This window comes from Akanthomyces muscarius, chromosome 2 (genome assembly GCF_028009165.1).
Source record: "Akanthomyces muscarius strain Ve6 chromosome 2, whole genome shotgun sequence".
In the NCBI taxonomy this organism is placed as follows: domain Eukaryota; kingdom Fungi; phylum Ascomycota; class Sordariomycetes; order Hypocreales; family Cordycipitaceae; genus Akanthomyces; species Akanthomyces muscarius.
In genome coordinates, this window is record NC_079242.1 from 4413018 (window position 1) to 4438299 (window position 25282).

Consider the following 25282-nt stretch of genomic DNA (forward strand, 5'->3'; position numbering starts at 1 on the left):
GGGGCAGTACGAGAAGCGTCGTTGAGAATTCGAGCCAGGTCGTACAAGAAAAAAACCACCAGTGAGAATTAATACTCTCGATCGCCGATGGGTATCGGATTTGGTTCTTCTGTGGTGACTACCTGTGATTGGCTTTCGAAACGGCGGCCCGGCGAGCCAAAATAGGTTCATTACCACGACGCTAATCCGCCAGGAAATACGTCAGCGAGAAATTAATGTACCAGGTTGGCGAAGCTGAGGACTGGAATTGAGCCTGAGACCTTGTCCTTGTGGGTTTTAGACGTGGGTTTTATGCGTGGGTGACAGGCTGGTAGCCAAATCTGGCTGTTGCGGTGCGTATGGGGCGACGTTGGCTGCCAGCATGAGGCACACAAGCTCTGCCGCTACCATGAGGGACCGCTGTAGAGGGTGTGACTTAAGGTTGATGACCCATCAAGTCTATTGTCACGGCGTTGCGACGGAGAACGGGAGTCGGCAAGGCGCGGGACCCTGTCGCGTTGTAAAGTGCAAGTCGGTCCTGCACACGCGGTCCGATGCAGCAGCCTAAGTAAGTGTTTGGAACGATGCCAAGTGGGAATACTCCTTGCGATTTACTCTTTTCAGAGGGGTATACTTGCACCAGAATATGCGACTTTTTTCTGGGCTGGTCTTTCGCAGCTAAGACGCGGCTCGCTGCTTGTGGTCAAATGCCCTCTTTGGTCACATCAGTGACATTATCCTGGGCAGCCACCAGGACCACCACACCCAAATTTTCTTGCACCTTCGCGGCCCCCGTCCACTGGCAAGCCACGACCGGTGTCTGCCGTACCCCCTGTCGATTCACTAAGTTATGGTTGGAAACTGGATCGACAGCACCAACGTCTGAAAGGCTGGATAACAAAGTCGATCAGCCACATGCTGTTACTTCGGGATAGCTGCTGGAGAAGATGAGACGCGTTTGCAAATGAAACTTCAAGAGGATGTAGGATCTCCATACGTTTCAACTTAGTTGGTAATGTTTGCGTAGCAAAAGTATAAATGAATGGTGCGATGGCGTAGGCGGCTGCAGCTGCCTGCCAGGACGAAGTTGCCCTGGCTGGCGACAGCCGAGCGCCGTGCGGCGTGGCATTTGCTCAGGAGCGAAAATGCTACGGGGGCTTGGGGCCGCGGAATTGTGCCTCGTGGCCGCCTCTTTAGCCATGGCAGATGACCATACGACTAACTAGTTAGACACTAGTAATGCGATAAATACGAAACAGTACTGGGCAGCCACTTGGCCCCTCTCCCTCGATAAAGTCGAGGTTCGTGAAAGACTAACCCAACTTATGAGAGGCTGCGATGCAATTCCGATGGGCCCCTCTTTCGGACCCCAGATTGCTCAACCGAGATGCCATTGTCGAGGATCATCACGGGTACCATCTGGCTCGAATGATCGTCCACCTTGGCCGATGGAAGTAAATGGCGATACATATGTAGCAAGCTAGACAGGTTACAGCAAAAAAATGCCAAGCAACGAAAAGGAATTGGCTGGCATGCAAAAAGCGCTGAAAGGTCTCTCACTTCTCAACTTCCACCAGCCTGGTTGTAGCGCGTGCTCCTGCGCTTTGCCGCTATGGGGAAGACTAATGCGTCAGCCCAGAACGGCGAGGCGGAACAGCAATCATGAAAATGCGCAAATAAGTGATTGCGATACCCAAATGCCCAATTGTGGTATACTTGGCGAGCAGTGCGGTCGCCATCCTTTTGACTCTATCTACGAGCGACGGAACCCAGTAACTCGGACTATGCAACTATATACGTGTGCCTCTCGTACACAAACGCAAGCCTGTGAGTAGAGTTCATCGCATCATTTGCGACTAATAATGAACGACAACAACGCCACATGGGAACCCCAGACTAGTATAAAAGAAGCATTATTAGTGCTTCCTTTCAGTGGGGTGTACTCTATCTTGGAGCTTTGCCATTGCCTGCCTCGTTCCCTCAAACGGTGATAGGGGACCACCCACACCTGCTAGGCGGATGCTAAAAACAGTACGACTAACTACAGCCCGAAAGCCCTGTCATTCTTGCTGCTGTTGAACTGGCGGATCCGCGCCCGAAGGATGCCTGCCGCAGGGTAGCACAGGTCGCAACTCCCGTCGACTTACACCCGGGCGTGCGTACTGTACTGTACTGTTCCATCAAGTCTGGCGTCAGGCTTTACCCGACGAGCCCCTTCCTGTGCATTTCCTGGTTGGGCTCTCCTATCACCGGTCTCCATGCAGACCGTCTCTTGATCTCCGTATCGGCAAAGTAACTGCTGCTTGGCTTCTATGAGCACATCTTCTAGGACGGAGGAGCGTGGACCCATTCTAGGGCGTTCAGCTGAAAACTGGCACACGCGCAAGCCTGCAAGGACGAGAGCCAATCATGCGAATATCGCCCAGTACTGGCCCTTTTGTTCGTTTTTTTGACTCGCATGACCCTATCTGAGACTTTGGCTGGGCAATCAGAGCGAGATCGCCACCCTTTAGGGCGCTGTAGATGCTGAGCCTTACAGAACACGGTCGGTAGACGCAAGTCGAATTCATGCGACCGGAGCAGCAAAACTTGTAAATGAGTGTAGTTTGTTTATGTGGAATCAAGATGAAGAATCAACCGATCAGTATGTGAATCGCTCACATTAGAACGGTCTCCAACGTTTGGCGTCATGCTCGCCAGGTGCGGAATGCGAGTGCCGTCGGCCGAGATGTATCCCGATTTACGACCTTCCCAATCGAGCCCACGATGGGGGGGTCTGAGACAAAATGCACCCCAAATCGCTGCTGTCCTCATCACGTACATCAGCCACGGGTGTGCCAGATTTTAAACGTCTTCATTTAATGCTCCATTTCGGTACACGTTACTAGTAAAAGTGCCATTAGATAGCGCTGCTTCTGCTGTTACTTTCTTCCTACCGCAAGGCCAGTGACCAGTTATTAGACCTGTTAAAAGAATACCTGAACATGTGGCGCGGGTGGTTATCGCACTGACAAACTCTAGGCCAGCCAAAGCCTAGGATCCTTTGACTGGGCACGTCTGTTGTCTGTGGTAGCCTCTGGTACGCTACTGCCCTCAAGGTGCTTCGGATCTACGAGAACGTTCTGGAGCTGCCGTTTCTGAGAACGGGGAAACCCAGTCTTAATTTTCCGACACGGTAGGGTTTGTTGTCGTCGCACGGGGAAGAGTGCAACCAAATTACAACCTAAGAATCACACCATTACAAATTAAGAAAGGCGGAGCAAAAGCGAAATGCTCCATTGGCAGTTTTCACTACGCTGTCTCACTCGATTAGAGAATGAGAAAAGGTGTCCAACTCAATCGAAGTACCGGGGGTGTGAGCAGTGGACATATTGGTTCAGCTGTGGCGACTGAGCACACCATTGGTGGTTGGAGCCCGTTTACTCAACTAGCCCAAGACGGAAGTATTTCGAGTGAAGTATCGGGGCCTATCAGGGGCTGGGCTTAAACCCGTAGAAGATATATGATAGATCTAGCGGTGATAGAAACGGCCAGATTTGGTTTGCAAACAGTTGTCACCAGCTTCTGGGAGAGGCTTGAAAAATGCACACAATCGGGCAATTGAGATACGAGGACCAACCTGACAGTAATAGTTTCCCCGGACGATCCAGAACCTCCTCTCGCAAGATGAGAAAACAAGCGTGACCTGTTGCAAAATGCCGACAGTTTTCCAATCATGCGAAGTCTCGGAAGGATTCGTGGTGCCCTATCAACTCAAATGAGGCGCAGATTGTCCCGAAGGAACGTTTCATAACCCCGGTGGCAGATGCGACGGTGCGAATAAGAAGAGCGCATAAAACATGGGGTGTGAGAGCAAAAGTGATTGGGACAAGGCCGGCGCTGATTGAATCTCCTCCACAACCCTTGTCAATGAGAAACGGCAACTAGACAGTGGCGATCTCGCCGCCCTCATCTGAGCGGCATTTGTATCTTGTCATATATTAGACTAGGCCCCTTGCCGATGAACTGGCGCCACACCGCATTCGAATTTCGCCGTTGCCCCCCAAAATATTGGAGATCTCCCCGTGTAGAATAGCAAGTTGTTTGATCGGTACTCACGAGTGTGATCGAGGCGACGATGTGAGACAACATTAAGCCACCGATTTGGGTATTCATCTTCCAGGTTGTCGTCATGAGCTTTCCGCAAGGTACATAGGAATGACATGTCGAGGCGGAAAAACGCCTGTTCATGTGTGATTCCCCGCCCCCCTCCTTCGCGGATTCTCTCGATCTAGACGAGGGAAAAGGCCAAGCGAACCACTGGCGAGTATTCGCCAGCACCATCTGTGCGAGAAGCGGTGGCGGCGGGGACCAACGTTTTGCTATTGCCAGACACGCCAGACAACCCACGGGCACATCGGCATCGACGCCATTTCCAGGGAAGTACCTGCCAACTTATCTCCTCGGGTGGCGAAGCCACCAGCGACGCCAGCGCCGCCAACATCATCGATGAGTTCCCCGGTGACCCCTGACAATCGACGATTGAAGAGACCGAGAGGGCGCATTGGTACATTGATAAGGAACACCATCTTCAAGCCTTGATGCGCGGTGACGCTAACGGGCTTCGAGCTGTGTATCTTCACGCCCTCACATGGCAACATGATCTGGACGCCATCGATGGAAATGACGCCAAGGGCGACCCAATGCCAAGGAAGCGACGGTGTCCGCCAGTTTCCGCCAGGTGAGGATAACCGAGTAGGAGGCGCAATCGTGCCAACTAGAGGGCGAGCCCCGTGCCGAAAGAGGCTGGGAAACGAGAGGGATACATCTTCGCTCCTGTCGGGATCGAAAGTGGGCTGAGCTGAAAAAGTGTGGCCATCGTTCCTTGAGGCTGATGCGGCGGGGGTGTGGAAGGTTCCATCGCCTCGCCTGAGAGGCAAGCCCCGTGCGCTGGTCAGCTCCTACGTATTTGTCATGAACGAAAGAAGATTGGCGAGAGAAGCATAGCATAGCAGAAAGTCGATAGATTCGTTGCTGCGCGAGGAGAGTTGGCCACGGAGGAGCGCAGCCACTCTCTCCTAGCGTGGAAGCTGGCTCTCACACGATTGGCGCCAGCTGGATTCTGTGTTCTGCATCGTTGATCAGCCAAAAGAAAAGAAAGAAAAAAAGAAGTTTAGGAAGAAAAAAAATGCTTCAGAATATGTGCCCATTTGCGTGAGTTATGTGTCAAAAACCCAACCTCAAGATCTTTGAGCGTGATTTGCTAATTATACCTTCTTTTTAGCCATCGAGATGTGAGACGGCCCGAATAGCTGCCCCCAAATCGTGGGGTCCTTAGGCGCGCCCGTGGGGGTCAGCCAAGGACGACCACTCGGTCGCAGGCACTTCACCTGTCCAGAGATCTGGAGATCTTCGCAGGGGAAGAGTCGGATCTCGGGTCAGGAGTCAACTGTCATGTATCAATACAAGACAGGAAAGCGAAGCGAGTTGCTGTACTTATACCACAAGCGTTGTGGCAAAGCGCATGCCTTCCTAGAAGTAGGGCAGACGAGTGTTCATCGCTTACAAATAGAAGGCAAAGACGCAGCCTTCTAGTCGTCTCCCGCGTAGAAGATGTCAGAGCAACCTTTTGGGTGTGACGTGACGGCATGAGGTGGCCGTTGTGCTTCGGATCCAGCAAGATCAGAGGTAAGCCTGCATCGTTTGCTCACACCCTCTGTCTTGGATCCAAATTTGCCTGGCCGGGCAGCAGCGACGTCGAGCAGTGGCAAAGAGAGGGAATGACTGCTGAAGTGGTCTGATGCTTGGTTCAGCTTGAGTGTTTTGGTGACTAACAACCTCAGGAACCTCGACTTGACTTCTGTCATTGATGGACAAGTTGAATGAATGGAAGAAAAACGCAAGAGAGCACTCTGTCATCCATGCCGAGTTAGGCTTCCTACGGAACTGCTGTGGCCGCCTGCGGAGCTGTTGATGACGCAACTTCCCCCTCCCGAGCTGTGCATGCGTAAAGCCCGTTGTCCACGGATGTTTTCTGCCGCTCTGCCGCTCCAAGGAACACACCGTTACACTCCAGCATGCTACCCTCGCACAGGTTGTATGGAGTAGTGCTTCAGTCGGTTCATGCACACCATGCAGCACCTGCACTGCCGGAAGTTGCAATTGAGCGCGAAAGGCCGAGTGTTTAATCATGAAGCGCTGTGGAATTCGTACAACCTTGCGACAGTAAGAGACTTGAAAGCGCTCCTAAACCCCAATATCTTTCTCGGTCTGCAAAGTACAATTCTCATGTTCATAATAGGAGAAAATGTCGAAATGTAATATGACAGTATAATTGGTACAAGTTATGATGTGTTATCTGCCGGCAACTCCTGGCATCATCTTCTTTCCAGCTATAATTTACAGGTGCTTCATCAGTTCAGCCTCTCGCTCGGCACGGCGCTCCGCTGAGCGCTTTTTGAAGCGCGTCTCGGCCCTTCTGCGCTCACCACCATCAATCTTCCTACCCTGCTTCTGCTCCCACATGCCCTCGGTAATTTTGACCACCGCGCCGCCCTTGCCTGGCAGCTCCGTGGCGTAGCTGCCGGCTATCGTCTTGAGACCGCGGACCGCGTAGCCCTTTGGTCGGGGAAGCGTCTCGACGCCCGTGCTTTGCAGGCCAGCGCCCTCACCGTGGGGCACGTTGACAACCCAGCGCGCGTCCGTGGCGGCGCCCGCCGGCGGCGTTGCGACGCGGAGGTGCGCCTCGCCGTCCTGCACAAACTTGAAGTCGCCACCGGGGCCGACGACGCCCTTGCGGTAGCGCTGCATCCACTGCAGCAAGTAGCGTCGCGCGCGCGGGGGCTCGATGCCGAGCTCCTTGAGCTGCGGCGAGGTCATGGTGAAGAGCGCCTCCCAAGAGGGGAACTTGCTCGCGTGCCGGCTCAGGCCGCGGCCAATGAGCTTTAGGAACGTGTCGACGTCGGGGACAAACGGCCGGGGCTTGGGAATCGTAGGGGGAGGCCGCGTCTTGTGCAGGCATCGTATTTGGCTGCTGAATGTGTTTGTTGTCGGTGCTGAGACGAGCGGCCGCAGCGACGACCAAAGACTTTGGGCTCTCATTTTCGAAGTGTCTGTCGAGGTAGGGGGTTAGTGATTGGGCGTGTCGCAGAGATAAATGGCAGATAGCCTGCCGTCGTAGAGGACCAATCTCGTCGTACCTGCGAGGAAATCAAACACTGGAAGCACTTTTGGTGCCCGGTGCATCAGGTGAATGCGCCGTAATTCACCGAATGGACAGTGACGGGCTATCTGCTCCGTTACAATTGAAGCTCGAAATTTGTCGCCAATTGGCTTTGTTATGTAAGCGAGGCTGCCATGTTAGAGTGGACCTGTCGCGAGGCTACAGTGAAGTGAATAAATTCATGCGTGGCGATAATGACCTGAGTGAGTTCCAAGTTTCTTTCACGGGACAGGTCGACGGTCAATGAAGCAATATATCTTTGGAAGTATGTGAATGTATTGGATGGCGTGTGGCTACGAAACCGCAGCCGTTCTGCCCGTCTGGTGGCGAAACTCCTTCCTCGAGAGCAATGCTCACCAAGAAGAGCGCTGTGACAGCGGCAGCGGCAGCGGCAGATGGCTGTACACTGCAAGTTTGGTATTTGACAAAGTTTTCTTTCATGAAAAAAACTCACCATATTTTGCGACAAGGAAATCCAAAATCTACGCGTGCCTGATCTGTGTTGCCTCGATCTGGTTCGCATATTGTATACACTCTTTGCGTGACAAGGCGAACGCTGTGGATCCCCTAGGCAGAAGTGCTGTCGGGAACGAACTATGCTTGACGACAGCCGTCTTCTCTACGCCACACCTCCTAATTACACATTGCGCAAATTTCTACTCTCCGTCTCACCGAAAAACATCTATAAATGCGTCCATGATCCCGCTCCGAGCTCCAAGCTCGCGCAAGCCCCTTCGCATACCCCACCATGGCACGAACGAAGCGCAGCGTCAGAGTGCCAGTATGGAATGCGGCCGCGAACAACCAGTTCGGTTTTAACGGTATGCTGCCATTGCATGTACTTTGCGGACCAAAAGACACGGTATTGATGTTGGAATTTCCGCACAGATGTCCTACCTCCTGATATCGTCGATGCACTCCTTGCGCTCCCGTCCGGCTCCGAGCAGACGAACATCCGCGATGGTGTAACTAGTAGAAGTTCTGCGAAGCGCCGCAAGACTGCAGATGCCCCTCCCGATAGCTCAATATGTGTCAAAAAGGGCATCATTTCCTTCACCCGTGCGATCGAGCGCCGCGAAACGACCGACCAGATTTCCGTCAAGCCCGACGTGGGGCCTCATGTTACCCTTCGATACGGCGGCAACTTGCTCGGCCTTAAAGCCCGTAACAAGGCTCTCGGACTTGTCGACTTTGCTGTCCTGATACAAAGTGATCATGCCGACCCTGGAATGGATAGGATGTTCAAAGTCATGTCGCAGCCACTGTCGCGAAGCGCGCACGGAGTACTGTGGACCAAGGTTGACGCTCGACTGGAGATTGCGCAAGGCATGCTTACTGGTGTTTTTGCGCTCAGCATAATGTGGAATGAAACTCCATCGCCATACTACATCATGCGAACCAACGTCGAACGGCGAGAGAGCCAGGAAGTTATCGATGCCTTCTTTCCTCGTGCAGGAATGAGCTCCTCTGCGTGGTCACCGATGGACTTTTACGAAGCGGCTTACGTTCCTCCAAAAGATGACCCAGAGTCTGCATCTATTGAAGTCCCGTCGCTAGAGGCTACGCTTTTTCCGTACCAAAAAAGGACCGTCAAGTGGCTCTTACAACGCGAAGGAATCAAATGTACACCTTCTGGCATGGAACGCATCCCGGACTCTGTACCACAGGCTCATTGTGATACGTTTCGCGAGGTCAAGGATGCAAGTGGGATGACATTTTATTTAAGTGATGTCTTCCACGTCGTCACACGCAACAAGGCTCCGTACCACCTTGCCGACAGAATCATGAAAGGTGGAATCCTGGCCGAAGAGATGGGGCTTGGAAAAACACTTGAGATTATTGGACTTATCCTCCTGAATCAGCGCCAAGACGGCTCACAAGATCCAGTAGACCCTCAGACGGATTCTGATGGGCTGTTGAAAACCAAAGCTACTCTTATCGTCACCCCTGAATCTCTCCGACAGCAGTGGATGACCGAGATTGCACGCCATGCGCCGTCTCTCCGGGTCATACACTATCAAGGTTGCAGGAAGCTCGAGGAAGACGAAGAAAGCAAAGCAGTAGCAAAGCTTGCGTCGTATGACGTCGTCATTTCAACTTATTCTGTTTTATCCCAAGAACTTCACTTCGCTACCGACCCACCTGAACGCTCACGCCGCTTCGAACGAGCATATAAACGCCCTAAATCGCCTCTCGTACAAATATCATGGTGGAGGGTGTGTCTCGATGAAGCCCAAATGATTGAGAGTGGTGTAAGCCAGGCTGCCTCCGTTGCACGCGTCATCCCACGAATCAACGCGTGGGGCATAACAGGAACCCCCGTGAAAGACGATGTAAAAGACTTGTTTGGGTTGCTATTATTTCTTCGTTACCATCCATATTGCTATGCAAACCAAGTCTGGAATGCGCTTATCACATTCCACAAGTCGCTTTTTCAGAAACTATTTCGATCGCTCGCATTGCGACATACGAAGGCTCTTGTGCGAGATGAGATTCTCCTACCGCCCCAAAAACGCTATGTCATCAGCATGCCATTCAGTGCCGTTGAGGAGCAGCACTATCAAAGCTTATTCAAGGATATGGCAGAAGACTGTGACTTGAGCTTGACAGGTGCCCCGACGCTTGATGATTGGGATCCGGAAGATTACGAAGCGCAGATGCGAACATGGCTGACTAGACTGCGCCAAACAGCCCTACATCCAGAAGTTGGCGTATACAGTCGACGTCTGCTTGGGTACAATAAAGACCGGCCGATGCGTACTATTGAGGAAGTTTTGAATGCCATGTTGGAGCAGAGCGAAACGGCTATTCGCAATGAAGAGAGGGCTTATTTGTCTTCCAAATTGACTCGGGGTCAGTTGTTTGAGAATAGTCCAAGAGTAAAGGAGGCCCTCGTTCTGTGGGAAGAAGTCCACGTGGAGACAGCAAAGCTGGTTGAGGATGCAAGAGCTGGACTCGCTAGCGGCATCGAAGAACTGAGGAGAGCTCAAGGGCCACAAGCTGAGCATGCTGTTCACGATATACATGGGTCTGACTCTGACTCTGACAGCGATACCGACTTTGTTGATTCAAGAGGAAAACTCTCGGAGTTACAGCGGCGCTTACGTTCTGCACTGGAAATACACCACAAGGCGGTGTTCTTCTGCGCCAATGCCAACTTTCAAATTCGCGACAACGTCGAAATGACAGAGCCAGACTCGGAGGAATTTGAACGCCTCAAGAAACTCGAAGATGACGGCTATGAAAATGCCAAAGTTGTGCGACGGGAGATACTGCAAGAGAGCTACCGTAAAGCGAACCGTCACATGACAAGAATCAAGAAAAAGGCCAACAATCAGACATTTGTAGAAGTTCCAGAGCTTGTCATCAAAACGGAAAAGGGAATTGAGAGCGGCAGAGTCGTCGATCGACTGGAAGTGCTTTATGGCGAACTCAACGAGCAAGCTAATGTTATGGATGAATGGCGAGAGCAGGTGGTACAGCTTCTTCTTCGACCGTTGCTTGACGAAGAGGACGATGTCGAGTTTACTGGTGAAGAGCTTGTGGATTCTGCCAAGTTCCAAGACGACTTAATGGTGTACGTGCAGGCTTTACGAAGCGTCATCGCAGATCGTCAGGATGCTATATCTGGACAGATAAACGAACTAGTCAAGCATGAGACGGAGACGAGTATTAAACTGGCAGCAAACGGCGGTGGTCCCGCTCCGAAGAAGATGCTGGCATTGCTCCAAGCCAGGAAGCAGATGAAACCCTATCGCTCGCAAACATCCATGCGCGGCGCAATCGGCGAACTTCGAGGCTTACAGACCCGTTTGAACCGAGATGCACCCAGCGGCAGCCGCGAAACCATTGAGCTCAAGATTGTCTCTGATCATCTGAAGCACACGCAAACGCTGCTGAGCGAGCAGAACAAGGCAGTCACGGCACTCGAATCCGAAATCGAGAGCTTCAAGGATGCCATGAATGCCCGTCTCGAGTACTACCGTCAGCTGCAGGTGGTATCGGATGCCGTGCTCCCATACGAAGGCGAAAAGACGGCGCACGTGGAAGAACGCCTGGGAAAGATGGAGCAGGACGCTCGCAAAAAGCTCCTCTCCAGTGAAGCCAAGCACCGATACCTGATGAATCTCAAGGAGAACGGCGAGGGTGGGCCTGGAAGCAAGTCCAACGAGCCACGCATGTGCATCATCTGCCAAGCGCCGTTTGTGACGGGCGTGCTGACAGTGTGCGGGCACCAGTTCTGCAAAGAGTGCATGATGATGTGGTACAAGTCGCACCGCAACTGTCCTGTGTGCAAGAAGAAGCTCAAGCCCGAACAGCTGCACGACATTGCCATCAAGCCGCAGCAGCTGCAGATCCTAAGCGAAGGCAGCACTGACAAGCCCCGCCAGGAACACCAACAGTCCAACGGGGTCCTGCAAAACGCCACCATCTACAGCGAGTTCAACGCGGACAAGCTCGCCGAGATTAAAGATATTGATCTTGATGGGCCCTCGTTTACGACCAAGGTCGACACGCTGGTGCGGCACCTGCTCTGGCTGCGCGAGTCGGACCCTGGCGCCAAGTCTATCATCTTTTCGCAGTACCGCGACTTTCTCACAGTGCTACACAATGCTTTTCGCCGCTTCCGCATCGGCTACGCGTCGATTGACGAAGTCGACGGCATCTCGCGGTTCAAGACGGACCCGGCCGCAGAGTGCTTCTTGTTGCACGCGCGCGCGCACTCGTCGGGCCTGAACCTCGTCAACGCCAGCCACGTATTCCTATGCGAGCCTCTGCTGCACACGGCGCTCGAGCTGCAGGCCATTGCGCGTGTTGACCGTATCGGTCAACAGCACGAGACGACTGTCTGGCTGTACCTGGTCTCGGGCACAGTCGAGGAGTCTATCTACAACCTCTCCGTGCGGCGGCGCATGGAGCACATGGGCCGCACGCCAGCCTCTGCCAAGAGTGTCAGGAAGAAAGGCAAAAATAACACCCGCGACTCCAGAGCGGCGACGCCAGAACCGTTGAGCGCGAGTATCGAAGAAGCGAATACACTGGAGCTGGAACACGCTGCGCTGTCCAAACTGATGAGCAAGGACAGGACGGCGGGTGAGATGGTTGACAAGGGCGACTTGTGGGAGTGTCTGTTTGGGAATGTCCAGCAAGAGGACACTGCGGAGGCTAGTGACAGCGGGAGAACGAGCGATGAGCGGTTCAAGAACCGGGCTGTCATGTCGTACCTGGCTGCGGAAGCCGCAGGCTCGAGAAGGGACGAGTAAATGAACGCGCTACCGCCATGTATGAGTCATGTATTATGCTGAGAACACGGATGGATGTGATTTGGGCCTTTGAACTATGATGACTTTCACGATTTTGCTTTGCTTACTTGCTTGCAGTAAATAGTGCCAGCTGGATGGCGATTGGATGGGCTTAGAAAATATTACATCAATAGAGTAGGAAGAAAGTTAGAGACGGGAAAATGACGAGAAAATCAAGACAAATATTTTCAACTTGGTTCAATAATACGACGGCAGAATCTATCGCTATATAGAGCTAACATCGGAGGAAGGGTAAAAACGGAATAAGCCACCCAAGTGAATGCACTTCGACATTAACGCCTCTAAATGTATTCGAAGCGGCCAGGGCACGTAGCAAGGATGTGCCGGCGTCTCTCGGCCATCGCGCGCCAGCATATATCGCCTCAAGACGAAGCGAACATCTGCCACGAAATAGGGCCGAGGCGCCGGTTTGGAGTTTGCTGGGCGACCGTGCCCATGCCACCAAACAGAGTAATCCTCGTGAAGAATCCCGAGGGCACTCATGTGATGTTGTAGCTATGGTGAAGGCGACATGAAGGTAAAGAGGCTATGATACGAAGCAGCAATATTGCAACAGCTATCAACGCGACACCTCGGCCCTTAGCATGTATGTAGATGTATATTGTAAAGTTATTTGTGTGCGTGTGATGGCGCACGTGGTCGCGGACATGGAGCTTGATAAAGTAGGTTTCTGTAGCGTGCAGAGACTTCTTTGTCGTCGCATAGCACTCGCAGCCACATCATGCAAGCCCGCAGCATCTCGCCATCAAGGCTCCTCCCACGGCCCAACCGCCAGGTCGTTTGCTTCGAGCTGCTGCGGGACGCCGAGCGTGACGACAATGACGCGCAGCATGGCGCAGCCGTGGACCGCGAGCATGTTGATCATGGCGAGGCGAGGGTAGTAGAGCCCGGCGTCGAGCTCGCGGCCGTGGACGAGCCACAGCGCGCAGCCCATCGCCGCGGAGACGACCCAGATGGCGCCGGCAATGTCCAGAACCTGGCACCGACGTCCGCGAGGCAGCCAGTGGAGGTTGAATAGTGCAGATAACAGGACGTCGACGTTCCATAGCGTCAAGGGGATCCAGGCCAAGAACGCAAATGCTGTTTGGCCAGCAAGAGCAAAAAAAGGAGGAGAGGTGTTAGTTTCCGGGGATGTTCCTGCTGGAGCTTTTGGATCCGCAAGATTGTGGAATTACGTACCGAAGATGGTGGCGAGAAAAAAAGTCATGATGAATGATTGCTGCAGATCATAAGAGAGATGATCCTCCCCCAAAAAGATGGGAGTAGGAAGAACGATAGCAAGGGAATAGATAGACGAGAAGATTGTGCTTCTGTCTTAATAGATCGGCGCTGGAACGAATAACTTTTCCATAGCGTGCGCCATCTATGCGCCTTCAGAGTCAACGGCATCGGACTCGGGCGGCGGACTGGCGTGAGCGATGACAATGTGGCTTGCAAAAATGCAAAAGCCATGGCAACGCAACGAGAAAATCCAGCTGTGACTGAGTTACACCAAGCATGGATAAAGTATGGGACGCGAATTGGTAGTTGGATGGCTCATTTCAAACTCCAGTACTATGAATGACTTCTAGGCAAATGTTATCTTTTTGTATTCCTACATGTCCCCCGCCATCATTATCATTCTCGAGCAGCGTTGGCATATACAAACGTGCCTTTACGGCCGTTGCTGGCACAACTGCTTCTCGCTTCTGTCCGACTCTATGCAGAGGTCTGACCTCAAGCTCTGCCCTTCACGGTGAGCTGAGGAACAACAGAGAGCCCGCATATTCAACATCCAACAGCCCAGTTCGCACTTATTTGACCTTGGGAGTGCCAGACTTGGAGCGCTTGCCAGCAGGGCGGGCAATGTGGTGGTCGGGGATCCATTGCTCGTCGTACTTGCTGCTGCCGGTAGCAGCGGCGGTGGACTCGGAGCCGGAGAGGGCGGCATCAGCCTCAATCTTCTTGGCCTTCTTGGGTGTGCGAGGAGCCTTCTTGGCAGGAGGGAAGAGGGCCTCGATCCAGGTCTTGTAGACAAAGTAGAGGGTACCGGCGAAAGCGGCGGAGAGGACGAGGTACAGAAAGATGCTAGATTGCAAGTTAGTGCGAGGGCCAATTGCCATCGCGCGCAGCTCTACTCACATCTGAGGGTCGAGGAAGCTAGTAGGGGCCTCCACAATGGACGCGGTGCCATTGTACGCCGTGATTGGGAAGATGCCGCCCTTTGAGTCGGTGACAACGGCCATGAGCTGGACGCGGACGTCCTGGGGCTGCATGTCGAGCGCAAAGGCGTAGGGCACCTGCTTCGACTCGCCGGCGGCGACGGGCAGGTTGTACTGCGAGGCCGTCAGGTTGTGCACGATGCTCTGGTAGAGCGGCGCGTCGTCGGGCAGCGGCTTGTCCGAGGACAGGGTGCCCGAGACAAAGGCGACCTGGATCGGGCCGTCCTCGTTGTTGGTCACCTCGACGACGGCGCGCGTGGGCTTGCCGTTGACGAGGCGCAGGCCGATGAGCTCGGCGTCGGGAAACGTGGCCGTGATCTGGGCGTTGAGCTGCGGGGCGGCGGCGGCTTCAGGCTCGGCCTCCTGTCGAGGAAATCACAGTCAGTTAAACCGTCTCGATAGCGGACGCCAATGGCTTCGTGGGGGGGTTGCTCCCATAGGCGCGTGAATCTCCAATGGCGGGCGACGGAGGGTGCGGGAGAGCTTACCTGGGCGGGAGCGCCAAAGACCTGGACAGCCAGGAGGGCGAGGACGGACGACTTGATCAACATGACGGGCAGACAGGGAGAGGAGAAAGAAAAAAAGCGGTGCGCTTTCGATTTCTCTCTGGCAGAGGGAGGGAGGAAAAGGAGAGATGGGATGATGAGGCGATGATGGGAGAGAATGGAAGAGAAGAGAAGGCTCGCGCTGGAATTGAGCATCCCCGAATTGGAGAACCCTGTGGCGGGCCGCGACAGGGGCCGTCGCAAGGCCGCAATGCGGGCAGCTGAAGCTCGCTGTGGCCAGCCAAGGCAAGGTACAAGGCTAGCGACAGTCTTTGTTAGTGGCAAGGTGGCTTCTTGTCGCGTGGCCTGGTCACCTACGGTTCGAGTAGAGTATACATGTGGATCACATACAAATCACACGGAGTTTCACGGTAGCTGGTACTTTGAGCTGCGGGCGTACCTGAGTCGGGGTATACAGCTCAGCCTCGTCGAGACAGATGCAACGATGCGCGGCGATTTACAGCTTATCAACTTGACCAGTACGTCTGTGGCATGACACGATCTCATGGAACATCATGTCAGTGCTTCAATTTTGGCTAAATTACCAACATTTAATCCTGCTTCCAGACAGCCGCTACCCAATCAATGAACCAGTCTTTTCAAACACCTCAACTTTGTACCTAGTAAAACAAGCCGCACCACCAAAGCACAAACTCAGATCAGGTCCAACTAGTTGACTCCCATGTCGCCCATGTCCATAGAGTCCCACCCGTCAAACATGTCCATGCTCGTATCCAGCCCGCCAAACAAGTCGGCATCACCGCCACCCCCCGACAAGTCCAGGTCGCCGCCCAATCCCATGTCCAGGCCCGTCGTGTCCACGGCCAGCGGATCCGCGCCCGCCGCCGCCGCCGCGATGGCATCGCCGCTCAGGTCCAGCGGCATGTCCGTCGTCGGCAGGAGGGCCTGCGCCTGCGGCATCACCATCAGCGTCTCCACGCGACGGTGCAGCCGCACCATCGCCTCCGCCAGAAAGGGGTCCTGTTTCTGCAGCCGCTTGTAGCCCTCGGCCGCCGTCTTGAGCACGTCCCGCAGGCTCTGGGGCCGCTGCGGCGGCGACTGCATCGTGCCCGCCGTGTCGAGCAAGTTGCTGCTGGCCGGCGGCGCCTCGTTGGTTGAGTCCGTCGCCGCGACCAGTGCCGCCGCCACGTCGTACACGACCGGGGCGTTGCCCAGGTCGCTCTGCTGACGAATCTCCTCCATGATGAGCCGCAGGAGCCGGCTGGGGCCAATGATTCGCACCCCGGCAATGAACTGGCGATGGGTGTACGACGCCGGCATGACGTTAACGCCAGGCTGCAGACTCCATTGCACCAGTCCTTGCATAGTGTGGCGGATGGCGCCAAAAAGGCCGTTGCTGGAGCTGTTGGCCCACGACTCCATCTCGTGGTGCTCGGCGCCGCCCGTCCGTCGTGACTGAGGAATGTTCTCCTTGAGCGATCGCAGCAGCGGCTCGATATCCTGGTTACGGGGATCTTGCCGCTGATAGGTTCGCAGAGCGTGCTCAAGTGGCTGGGCGATGAGATTCTTCACCGACGACAGCACAGTGCTCGCTTCTCCGGAGATGGAGCTGGGTGTGAGCAGCAGTTGCAAAGCCTTCACAATAGACTTTTGCTCCTTTTGATCCACCCAAATGTAGTCTGACAAGAATCTAATGGCCGGCACCAGCGACGGCAACAGAAATGTGTCGACCAAGTCTAGATGGAGTCAGTCTTGTGCATGCGCAACTTCGTCAATGGGCTCAACTTACATTCAACACCGCCCTTGAGGCTCTCATCGTTAATGTAGCCATATGTATAAGCAGTAATGATACTCTGAAAAATCGGCGCCACGAGCAGATAAAACTCGTGCGGCGGGCAAGAGGACATCAGGTCGTCTCCCAGACCACCAGTTTCGTTATCAAAGAGGCCGTTGATCCAACCTGTGACATGTCCCATCTCTTGCTCGCTTAACTCGTCCAGCGGCCGCAGGATATGCGACTTGGTAATAATCTTCGCTACATGCGAGTCCACCGACTGGATGCCGATATCCAGCGGCGAAAGGTTGTAGCGGTAAGTAAAGGCAAACACCAGCAGAAGAATGGCGCCGTATTCTTCGTATACGGGCTGGTACTCGCCCTGATCCTCTTCGTATCTCCAGTTGTCAAGGAGGCTGCACACAGGCTCCAGGATAGAAGTGATCTTTTCGAACAGGAGTATGATATCCAATGACTGAGGCTTCTGGGCCAGTTGCGTGCACAGAGGCTTCAGTGCCATTGTATCCTTATTTATACAGAGTTGTCGAATTAACTGACGAACGTTAGAAGTTGACGCTGCACAATCAGAGCGATACGTACCTCCACTATGGCATGCGCCACAGCGCCAACATTGCCGTCCACCTTGTCTAGCTGTGAAATAATGTTCTGGATCTTGCCAGAATCTGACAAGCAGTCGCTGACGAGCCTGTCCCGGTTTGCCTTTTCCAGAGAAGGGTCATACGACATGGATGTTTCGCCCAATATGCGGTCCACGTGATCTCTTTCAATGAGCCCATGCAAGGCACATGCAGCACAAAATTCCTCTCGCACGCTATCCATATAAGGGTTGTTGTTGCGCGACTCATCAAACATGAGGGAGGCTGTGGGGAAGACGCTGGTATCGATGCGGCTGAGCGCTTCCGTGATGCAGAATTCCGCCGACGTGGCGGAAAATTCTGGATGGCACAGCTGGCACAGCAGAAGGGGCAGCTTATTTACCACAAAAGAGCGTAGAAGACTCGCATCTTTGGGGCCTTCGTTTCGAAATACTGCATTGGCGAGCAGATCAAACGAGGCTATGATCAGATCGATTGCGCTTGATTGTTGGTTTCCCTGGTATTTATTATTCAAAAATGCATAGAGCATGGCATCGTCGAGCACAGGACGTCCAACGAGCTTCTTGCGTTAGCGTGTTTATGTCAAGTGCGCTCCATGGAACACTTACTGCCGCGTTGAGATACACGTAAAGCGCGGCTCTCGAATTGGAGATGGGTATCTCTGGAATGACGAAGCTCTCTAGGCCGACGGTGGAGTCGAGAAGCTCATCCATGACTGCATTGGCAGCTTTTTTCTTCTTATCAGGGGGGTCAAGCTGCGCAAGTGTCTGCGTGCGAAAAATCTCCAGTCTCTCAACAAATGCAGGGGTTACAGGCTGGAGAGTCGGTATAAAGCTGCCAAGGCTATCTGATAGATGCTTTCGAAGACCTGCGTTTTGTTAGCTTGCCCATGCCAGCAAGAACCAGCCGCGTCTTCTCACCTTTTGCAAATGGCTTGCTAATAATGCGAAGCAGCGCATGATTGTCCACCATCCGCAGGAGCAGCGCCGCAAGGGCTGCGCGCACAGCCTCCATTTCGGCAAGGCCCTGCCGATCGTGCTTATTTGTGAGGATATCTGCCGCAATTGTCGAGCTGACGTTGATAAACCGGTCCATCCATTTGCAAGTGATGGTGATCAGCTCCAACCCCGCCTTGGCGCCCGTGAAAGCAGTGCCCTCCACCATGTTTTTAATGACATGATACATCAGGACCTCTTCCGCCCAGGACGAGTCTTGCCAGTGGACCGTCTTGTCTTGTTTTGTCTCTTCGCCATCCTCCCTCTTCGTCTCGCCATTGTGGTCCGCGTGCGGCTTGTCGTAGACGTGCAACGCCGAGTACTTGTAGAGCACGCGCAGGATGGACGGCGCGTCAACGTAGCCGAGATGGGTGAGAATCTGGATGTACGGAGGAATGCGCGGGTCGAGACTGACGTGGTTGGAGGGCTGCGGGCGCAGGAAGAAGTCGGCGACGAGGACGGGCGGCAGCGGGTGTTTGGCGTGGACGAGCTGCACAAAGTCCTGGAAGCGGTCGCTGCTCAGCCGCTGCGCGATGCACCGCGCGACGAATTCGGACCAGTACTTGGCCGCCTCCTGCAGCGCGCTGCGGGCGGCCGACGGCTGGCTATCCATGGTTGGTCGTCGCACGCAGAAATGAAGGGTATCGGTCGTCGCTAAGTACGGTGGACGAGAACGGCGCAGGCCATGTACGCGCGATGGCTGCTTTGGCAGCTCGTGTCGAGAGAGCCGCGATTGGCAGTGCGTATGAGCGTTTGCGACGGCGAGACAGCTTTGTCGGATACTAGTGGGAGCTTGGCTGGTCGTGCGACAAATGCAAGATGCAAGGTTCAAGCAGCTGTCGTCGCGATGGTAGCTGCATTGTGGGTCGTTGACTGCGGGCTAGTCACTGAGCAGCAAACAACCAGATGGAGTACTTGCTGAAATCTGCACGAGGTTTCTATGACAGCCAAAACTTTGCAAAGGGGACTAAACACACCATTTTCTTTGGACTTCAATAGATTTCAAAGCGAGATGCTGTAGGGATCCTGCGTAGTTAAGACATCTTCCTGATTTACTTGGGGGGCTGCTGCGCTTCTAAGCCCCAGGTATAAGTAGGAAAGGTACATAAATGGGCACCCGACGTATTTCAAAAGAAATCAGAAAAGAAATCGTGTCAAGTGAAGAATACGGTGAGGGTTGCCATTAATTCTTGCGTCTCGCAAGCCAGGTCCAAGGCAGGGCGGTCGGGCGTTATGCGATGGGGTGAAGCGAAGCGATTCCCACCAGTCGCTGGCAAGTCTCATTGACATTCAAGTTCATTGACAGAAAACAATGCCATTCACAGCATATATAACACTCGCTGGGCATGGCCACGTCGTAAATGTCGAGAGAAAAACTAGTATTGCCTTGTCAGCAAGATGTATGGTCATACGAGTTGTTGGTTACATAGCATGCCCAGCAGCGAATGATGGTTAAGTAGACTCCTGAACAAGCAAGTAACCGGGGTTGGTATTGTAGCTGTTTGCTTTTTTTTGACCAGGCCATCAAACCAAGAATGTAGACACCTCACAAACGGTGTACAGAAGCAGACGATGGTGAAGAGGGCGAGGAAGCCGCGGCACCATGAGCGGCCCGTGGCAATAACCTTTGACTTTAGCCTTTATAAGTTACGGATATACTAGGCAGTAGTTACAGCCAAGCTAAGTTAGTCTCTAAATAGAGCCGTTTTAGTCCAACATGAGATTTCACCTGGCAATGGCTTACCCTCGCCCAGGACCGAGTACAGTCAAGGCGGCATATTGTTCCCAAAATGCATATGCTAATGATCATAATAACCAAACTCCAAAGTACTGAACCCTCCTTTCAAATCGCTCTCATTCGAACTTGGTTGTCAGCGTCCTCTTGCCTGCCGCGAGATGGTCCGCATAGTCCGTCCCCAAGAACCGTCCCTTCACATACCAAATCAGAATACTAAAAATCTTGAAACTACCCACCTGCCCTGTACCCCTGCCTCTCCCCAGCGTGATGCCAAACATGTCCTTTGTCGCGGGCTTGTACTCTGGCAGCGTCTTGCCGTCCAGATGCAGCGGCAGCGCCTCAATCAGGTGCTTGGCCTGCGCGTCCGCCATCGCGGCTCGGTTGCCCTCTAAGCTGCCCGCGTCGCCAATCACAAAAATGTCCTCGTGGTCCTCCGTCTGCAGCGCCGTCGTCTGCTTCACGTAGCCGCCGGCATTGAGCATGCGCGCAGGCACAAACGCCGTGTTGGGGACGACACCCAGGGCGGGAATGTACGCCTGCGTCTTCAAGGTGGTCGTTTTGCCGTTGGCGGCCGTCAGCTCCAGCACCGTGTCGGCACCCGACGCGGTGACCTTAGTAACCTTGGTGCTGGGCACAATCTGGACCTTGAGCTTGGCGAGCTCGGCGCGCGTCTGTTTCCGCACAGACTCCATGACCGGCGACGCGAGCGGGAGGGCGTCGGCGTGGACAAAGTAGACCTTCTTGCGGCCGGTGCGCGAATACTCGTAGCCCAGCTCCCCGACCGTTTCCACGCCCGTAATCCCGCCTCCCGCGACCACAATCGTCTCGGCATCCTCAATCTGCTTCTGCACGCTGCGCAGCTTCGCGACCGTGCTCTCCGTCGTGTCGAGCGGCTTCCACGGCATGTCGTCCCTCGACGCAGCGCCCGTGGCAATCACGAGCACGTCGTACGCGACGTCTCTCGTGGCTCCCTCGTCGCCGCCCAGCGCCACCTGGACCCTCTTGACGTCGGGGTCGAGCGCGCTGGCGGTGCCGAGGACGAATTCGAACTTGCCGGCGGGGTACTCGGCAAAGGTGGGCTGCAGCGCGTACAGTACCTTGTCGTCGGCGAGCTGGCCGGGGACGATGGCGCGCGGCATGGCAATGGGCCAGAGAAAGTGCGTGCTTGGGCTGACGACGACCATCTTGATGTCGTGGCGGGGGAGGACGGTCGACTTCATGGTCTGGCGGATGACGGCGGCGGCGGCGACGCCGGTGCCGAGAACGACAATGGTCTTCATCGTCGAATGTGTCTTGTAACTAGAGAGCTGCAAAGTTTCGAATGTGAACAGGCAAAGTGAGACTAGTTCTGTTATGAGAAAAGGAGCCAGTTCTTGTTGGTAATGGTGATGCCGGCCGAGTTGTCTTTGGGGAGGGCGAGCAAAGCTATATACCGAATGGACATCGCCATCCCGCGCGTCAAAGCCACACTAACAGACCAGTTGTTGTTCAGCCGCCAGTATGGCTTTTCAGTTCTCCACCCTCTAGAAGTCAGAGAAGAGCAACCCCCCCCCCCCCCTCGACGTAATTATTAATTTGCAGTGCCGGCATCTGTCATCAGCCGCAAGCTTACAAACGTGCCCACTCACTTACACGAACGGCTAGAAAGAGGAAACTCGGCACACCACCGTCAAGCCATTGCACGGATCCTAGGTTAGCGAATAGGGAATCTGCGCGCTCTGCTTCATTAGCTCTGTTTAATGATACATCTTGCTCTCCAGAAACATCCATGTCAAGACTCCGTAGTCAAGTGCCTACATGCACGCAGATGCGAGATATGTATTTTCGTGCCTATGAATACATCCTCGTAGACTACTTCTTCCCGTTTCATGAAAGATCAACCCTCCCCTTATTCGCCCTGAATTTTTCTCCATCGACGTTCTTTGCGGAAAACCACCAGTATGGAACAGCCGCGCGCGATGGAATCATGGCCCTCGCAGCCAATCACCGGCCATGACGCTGGTCTCTGGCGCCGCCACAGGCGGTAAGTGGAACCCTACACCAAACAGCAGAGTTGCGGAGTGTGCATGGCGGAGCGGACTTTTCGTGCTGGCATGTATTTATAAGTGATTGGAAATACCCCGAGGTTCTCCTCTGCCCCTTCATGTCAAAGTTGAAAGTACCGCTTGGAAGTAGCATCGCTGCGTACCCAGGCATAGTGTCCGTAGCCATAACCCTCATGTAAGTCGACCACGGATACGACGGAAGGGCAGCAAAAACAATGCGCACGCGATATATTCCTGGCAACAACCTCGCACTCAGTGTCAAAGTTAGTGCGGTTTGGCATCCATGGGAGCTGGTCCATCATTTGAATCTTTCGAGCCGCAGCATAATTCCATCCAAACCCCAGTCGATCCCGACAACTGCCTCTTCATTCCTCGCTATGCAATAGAATATTGTCACCAAGTACCACGCTACTCTGTATCTCAATCCAATCACTCTCTTTGAGGCTCCGGATACTTGACCCAGACCGTATCCGGCCGTCCCTCCGGATTCCCTTCCGCGTCCACCTCTCCCTGACACTCGTAGCCCAACCTCGCCGGCACCCCGCGACTCTTCTCATTCGCCTGATCGTGCACTATCCTCACACTCGGCGCGAGCATCTCAAACGCCTCCTCCGTCAGCATCCGCACCGCCCTCGTCGCGTATCCCTTGCCCGTATGCCCATCCGCCAGCCAGTACCCTGCATCCACGCCTGGGTGGTCCTCTCTGCGCCGCAGCCCGCACGATCCAATCACCACCTCTCCTCCATCCGCCGACGTCGTGATCGCGTAGTCCCAGCCCTCGTCGCTGTCCCACCGCTTCGACGTCCGTGCCGTGAAGCCGACCGCCTCGTCCCGCTCGTACGCGTCCTTGCGGGCCGCCCAGGGCATCCACGCGGCGAGCCGGCCACGCGAGGCCGTGATGATGCGGAACAGCGCATCGGCGTCGGAGGCGTGCCACCGACGGAGCGTGACGGTGCCGTCGGTGAGGGTCTCGCGGGGCGGCACGCGGAGGATGGGCGCGGGCGGGCAGACGGCTAGGTACGGCTGGTCCATGTCTGGCGCCGCGGGAGGGCCCTGATTCTCTGAGAAATCCGCCATGTTTGCAATGTGTTTGAATGAATTCAGGAGATATGGGTGTCGGGCATGCTTGACAAGATTTGCAGTCGAGTTTACCCTTTACGTTTTGTTCAAGCACTGCGAAGCGCGTCAAGGGAGAAAACCATCGGCGGAGTGGAGCAGAAATCGCAGAATGTTATCGGCAGACTCGGCAAAGTACACATTCAACAGGAACTTCAAATAGAAGGAAAAAGCCAGATGGAGATTTGATTTCATAGACAAGAATATAGACGCAGAGGTTGGGTGCGCACGCTGTTATGCTGTCACGTATTGGCCGCTCTCCAGCGTGCTATGAGTCTATATTTGGTGAGTCAACACCAGAGTCATAGCTATCCTAAGTCCATGCAGCAGCAAGTCCTCTCATCCAGAGAATTTTGTTCAACTTTTGAATTTGATGTTAGTGGGTTTTTAGAATGGGAATGGAAATTTCGCTGACAAGCTTCGACCATACTGCAGTGCCAAGTTGCTGAGCGCTTTACACGATGACGAGCTGCGGGCGTCACGGCGAATACCTGCATAGGGAACCCCAAACGCAGAATGATAGGGGGGCTGCGTTACGAAAGCTACGTCTACAGGCAGACAACAATCGTAGATTCGATGCGCAATTGATGACAGCACTTCTTCCCAAAAACCTGCCGTGGCACGCATGCGCGCATCATGCATCGTCTGGCGTCATTGCCTGCTGGACCCCAGCCGCCGGCGACTTTCGCAAAAGACATGGCCCCCCACGAGTCCCCAGCTACTAGCCGGCTGCGATATGATGCAAAGACTCTGATGAAGGTGTGTCTGCAACTCGTCGTAGAACCCGACGGAAGGCTGCCCTGTTCCCCTGCGTCATGCGGTGATGGGTGCGGAGAAGACCCCTGCCGTGAAGCCATTGACATCATATCCATGTCGGTGAGCAACCACTCTATCTTACTGTGCGGTGTATGCTTCCAGTGGCGGCCGGGTAGCTGTGCGCCGAAATTGCTTGTTTGCCACCCGCAAGATATGGTACTCAGAATTCTGTATTTTGGTGACATCCTATTGTCTGGCACTGGCACAACCAGGCCAGGCACGGATCTAATGGTCCGAACTGTTCAAGGCGGAAGCTCAGGCAACCGGGTTGACATCGGGAAGGAGACCACAATTACCCAACGTCCCGAGCAAATGAGGAGCGCGCGATGTCGGGGACGAAGCACCAGTTTCGAGATCGAAAGGGTCCAAGGGTCCCCAACCAGGATTTTAAAGGTGGTTCGGCAATCTGCAGTACCGTTCTCTAGTTTGGGCGTCCCGAAAGTGACATATAGTGAACCGAAAGCAGAGTGCGCAAGCGCATCGAGACGAAATGGACGCTGCGCAGTGCCGTCATTGGCCAGCAGTGGCGACAGGTTCAGGAAACCAACTTTTCAGGTTTTGGGCAAAAGCGTTTGTGGAGTGGGCAGTACACCCCCCTCCCCCCGGAAGAAGTAAAATGACGGGTGCAGGGTCCATTGCAGAGACGATCAGTTGCCCGAGAGGGCGTGGGCTGTTGTGTGTGTTGCTCCAGGGGTTCCTGATTCAGTTGAGAAGACAAGGTGTTGGTGATGCAAGTGGCGATATGAAGAGAAAGCTTGGAAACTTTGACGTACCGTTTTGGTGAGGTTGAGGAGGGTGACGTCTGTCTCCACGTATGATGTCGACTGATGGGCAGAAAAAATGGACGACGAGAAAAAACGGAGGCGGAAGGTTGCCTCCGTTTTAGATGGTGGAGTGGGTCCGTGACCGCCAGATGACCTCATTGGACCAGCAGGTCGCAGGTTGGCAAGTTGGCAGCACAGATTGGCGG

The 25282-nt window shown here is 54.3% G+C and overlaps 7 protein-coding genes across 7 annotated transcripts; 1 reads left to right on the plus strand and 6 right to left on the minus strand.

Moving 5' to 3' along the window:
* Positions 1-6357: 6357 nt before the first annotated feature.
* LMH87_004587 (uncharacterized protein) lies at positions 6358-7203 on the minus strand (the record flags this gene model as incomplete). Its single annotated transcript, XM_056195830.1, has 2 exons — positions 6358-7070; positions 7158-7203. The coding sequence occupies 2 exons, from the start codon at positions 7201-7203 to the stop codon at positions 6358-6360; spliced, it is 759 nt and encodes a 252-aa protein (XP_056049421.1).
* Positions 7204-7928: 725 nt separating this feature from the next.
* Positions 7929-12444, plus strand: LMH87_004588 (uncharacterized protein; the record flags this gene model as incomplete). Its single annotated transcript, XM_056195833.1, has 2 exons — positions 7929-8001; positions 8069-12444. 2 exons carry the CDS (start codon positions 7929-7931, stop codon positions 12442-12444), a joined length of 4449 nt encoding a protein of 1482 aa, XP_056049422.1.
* Positions 12445-13249: 805 nt separating this feature from the next.
* LMH87_004589 (uncharacterized protein) lies at positions 13250-13711 on the minus strand (the record flags this gene model as incomplete). Its single annotated transcript, XM_056195834.1, has 2 exons — positions 13250-13584; positions 13684-13711. 2 exons carry the CDS (start codon positions 13709-13711, stop codon positions 13250-13252), a joined length of 363 nt encoding a protein of 120 aa, XP_056049423.1.
* Positions 13712-14297: 586 nt separating this feature from the next.
* LMH87_004590 (uncharacterized protein) lies at positions 14298-15256 on the minus strand (the record flags this gene model as incomplete). The annotated part of the gene is made up of 3 exons (XM_056195835.1): positions 14298-14571; positions 14626-15068; positions 15194-15256. 3 exons carry the CDS (start codon positions 15254-15256, stop codon positions 14298-14300), a joined length of 780 nt encoding a protein of 259 aa, XP_056049424.1.
* A 663-nt stretch (positions 15257-15919) lies between these two features.
* On the minus strand, positions 15920-19210 carry LMH87_004591 (uncharacterized protein; the record flags this gene model as incomplete). The annotated part of the gene is made up of 5 exons (XM_056195836.1): positions 15920-16947; positions 17001-17538; positions 17586-18161; positions 18211-18470; positions 18523-19210. 5 exons carry the CDS (start codon positions 19208-19210, stop codon positions 15920-15922), a joined length of 3090 nt encoding a protein of 1029 aa, XP_056049425.1.
* Positions 19211-20451: 1241 nt separating this feature from the next.
* LMH87_004592 (uncharacterized protein) lies at positions 20452-21615 on the minus strand (the record flags this gene model as incomplete). Its single annotated transcript, XM_056195837.1, has 1 exon — positions 20452-21615. One exon carries the CDS (start codon positions 21613-21615, stop codon positions 20452-20454), a length of 1164 nt encoding a protein of 387 aa, XP_056049426.1.
* A 1194-nt stretch (positions 21616-22809) lies between these two features.
* On the minus strand, positions 22810-23457 carry LMH87_004593 (uncharacterized protein; the record flags this gene model as incomplete). The annotated part of the gene is made up of 1 exon (XM_056195838.1): positions 22810-23457. The coding sequence occupies one exon, from the start codon at positions 23455-23457 to the stop codon at positions 22810-22812; it is 648 nt and encodes a 215-aa protein (XP_056049427.1).
* Between the last annotated feature and the right edge of the window lie 1825 nt (positions 23458-25282).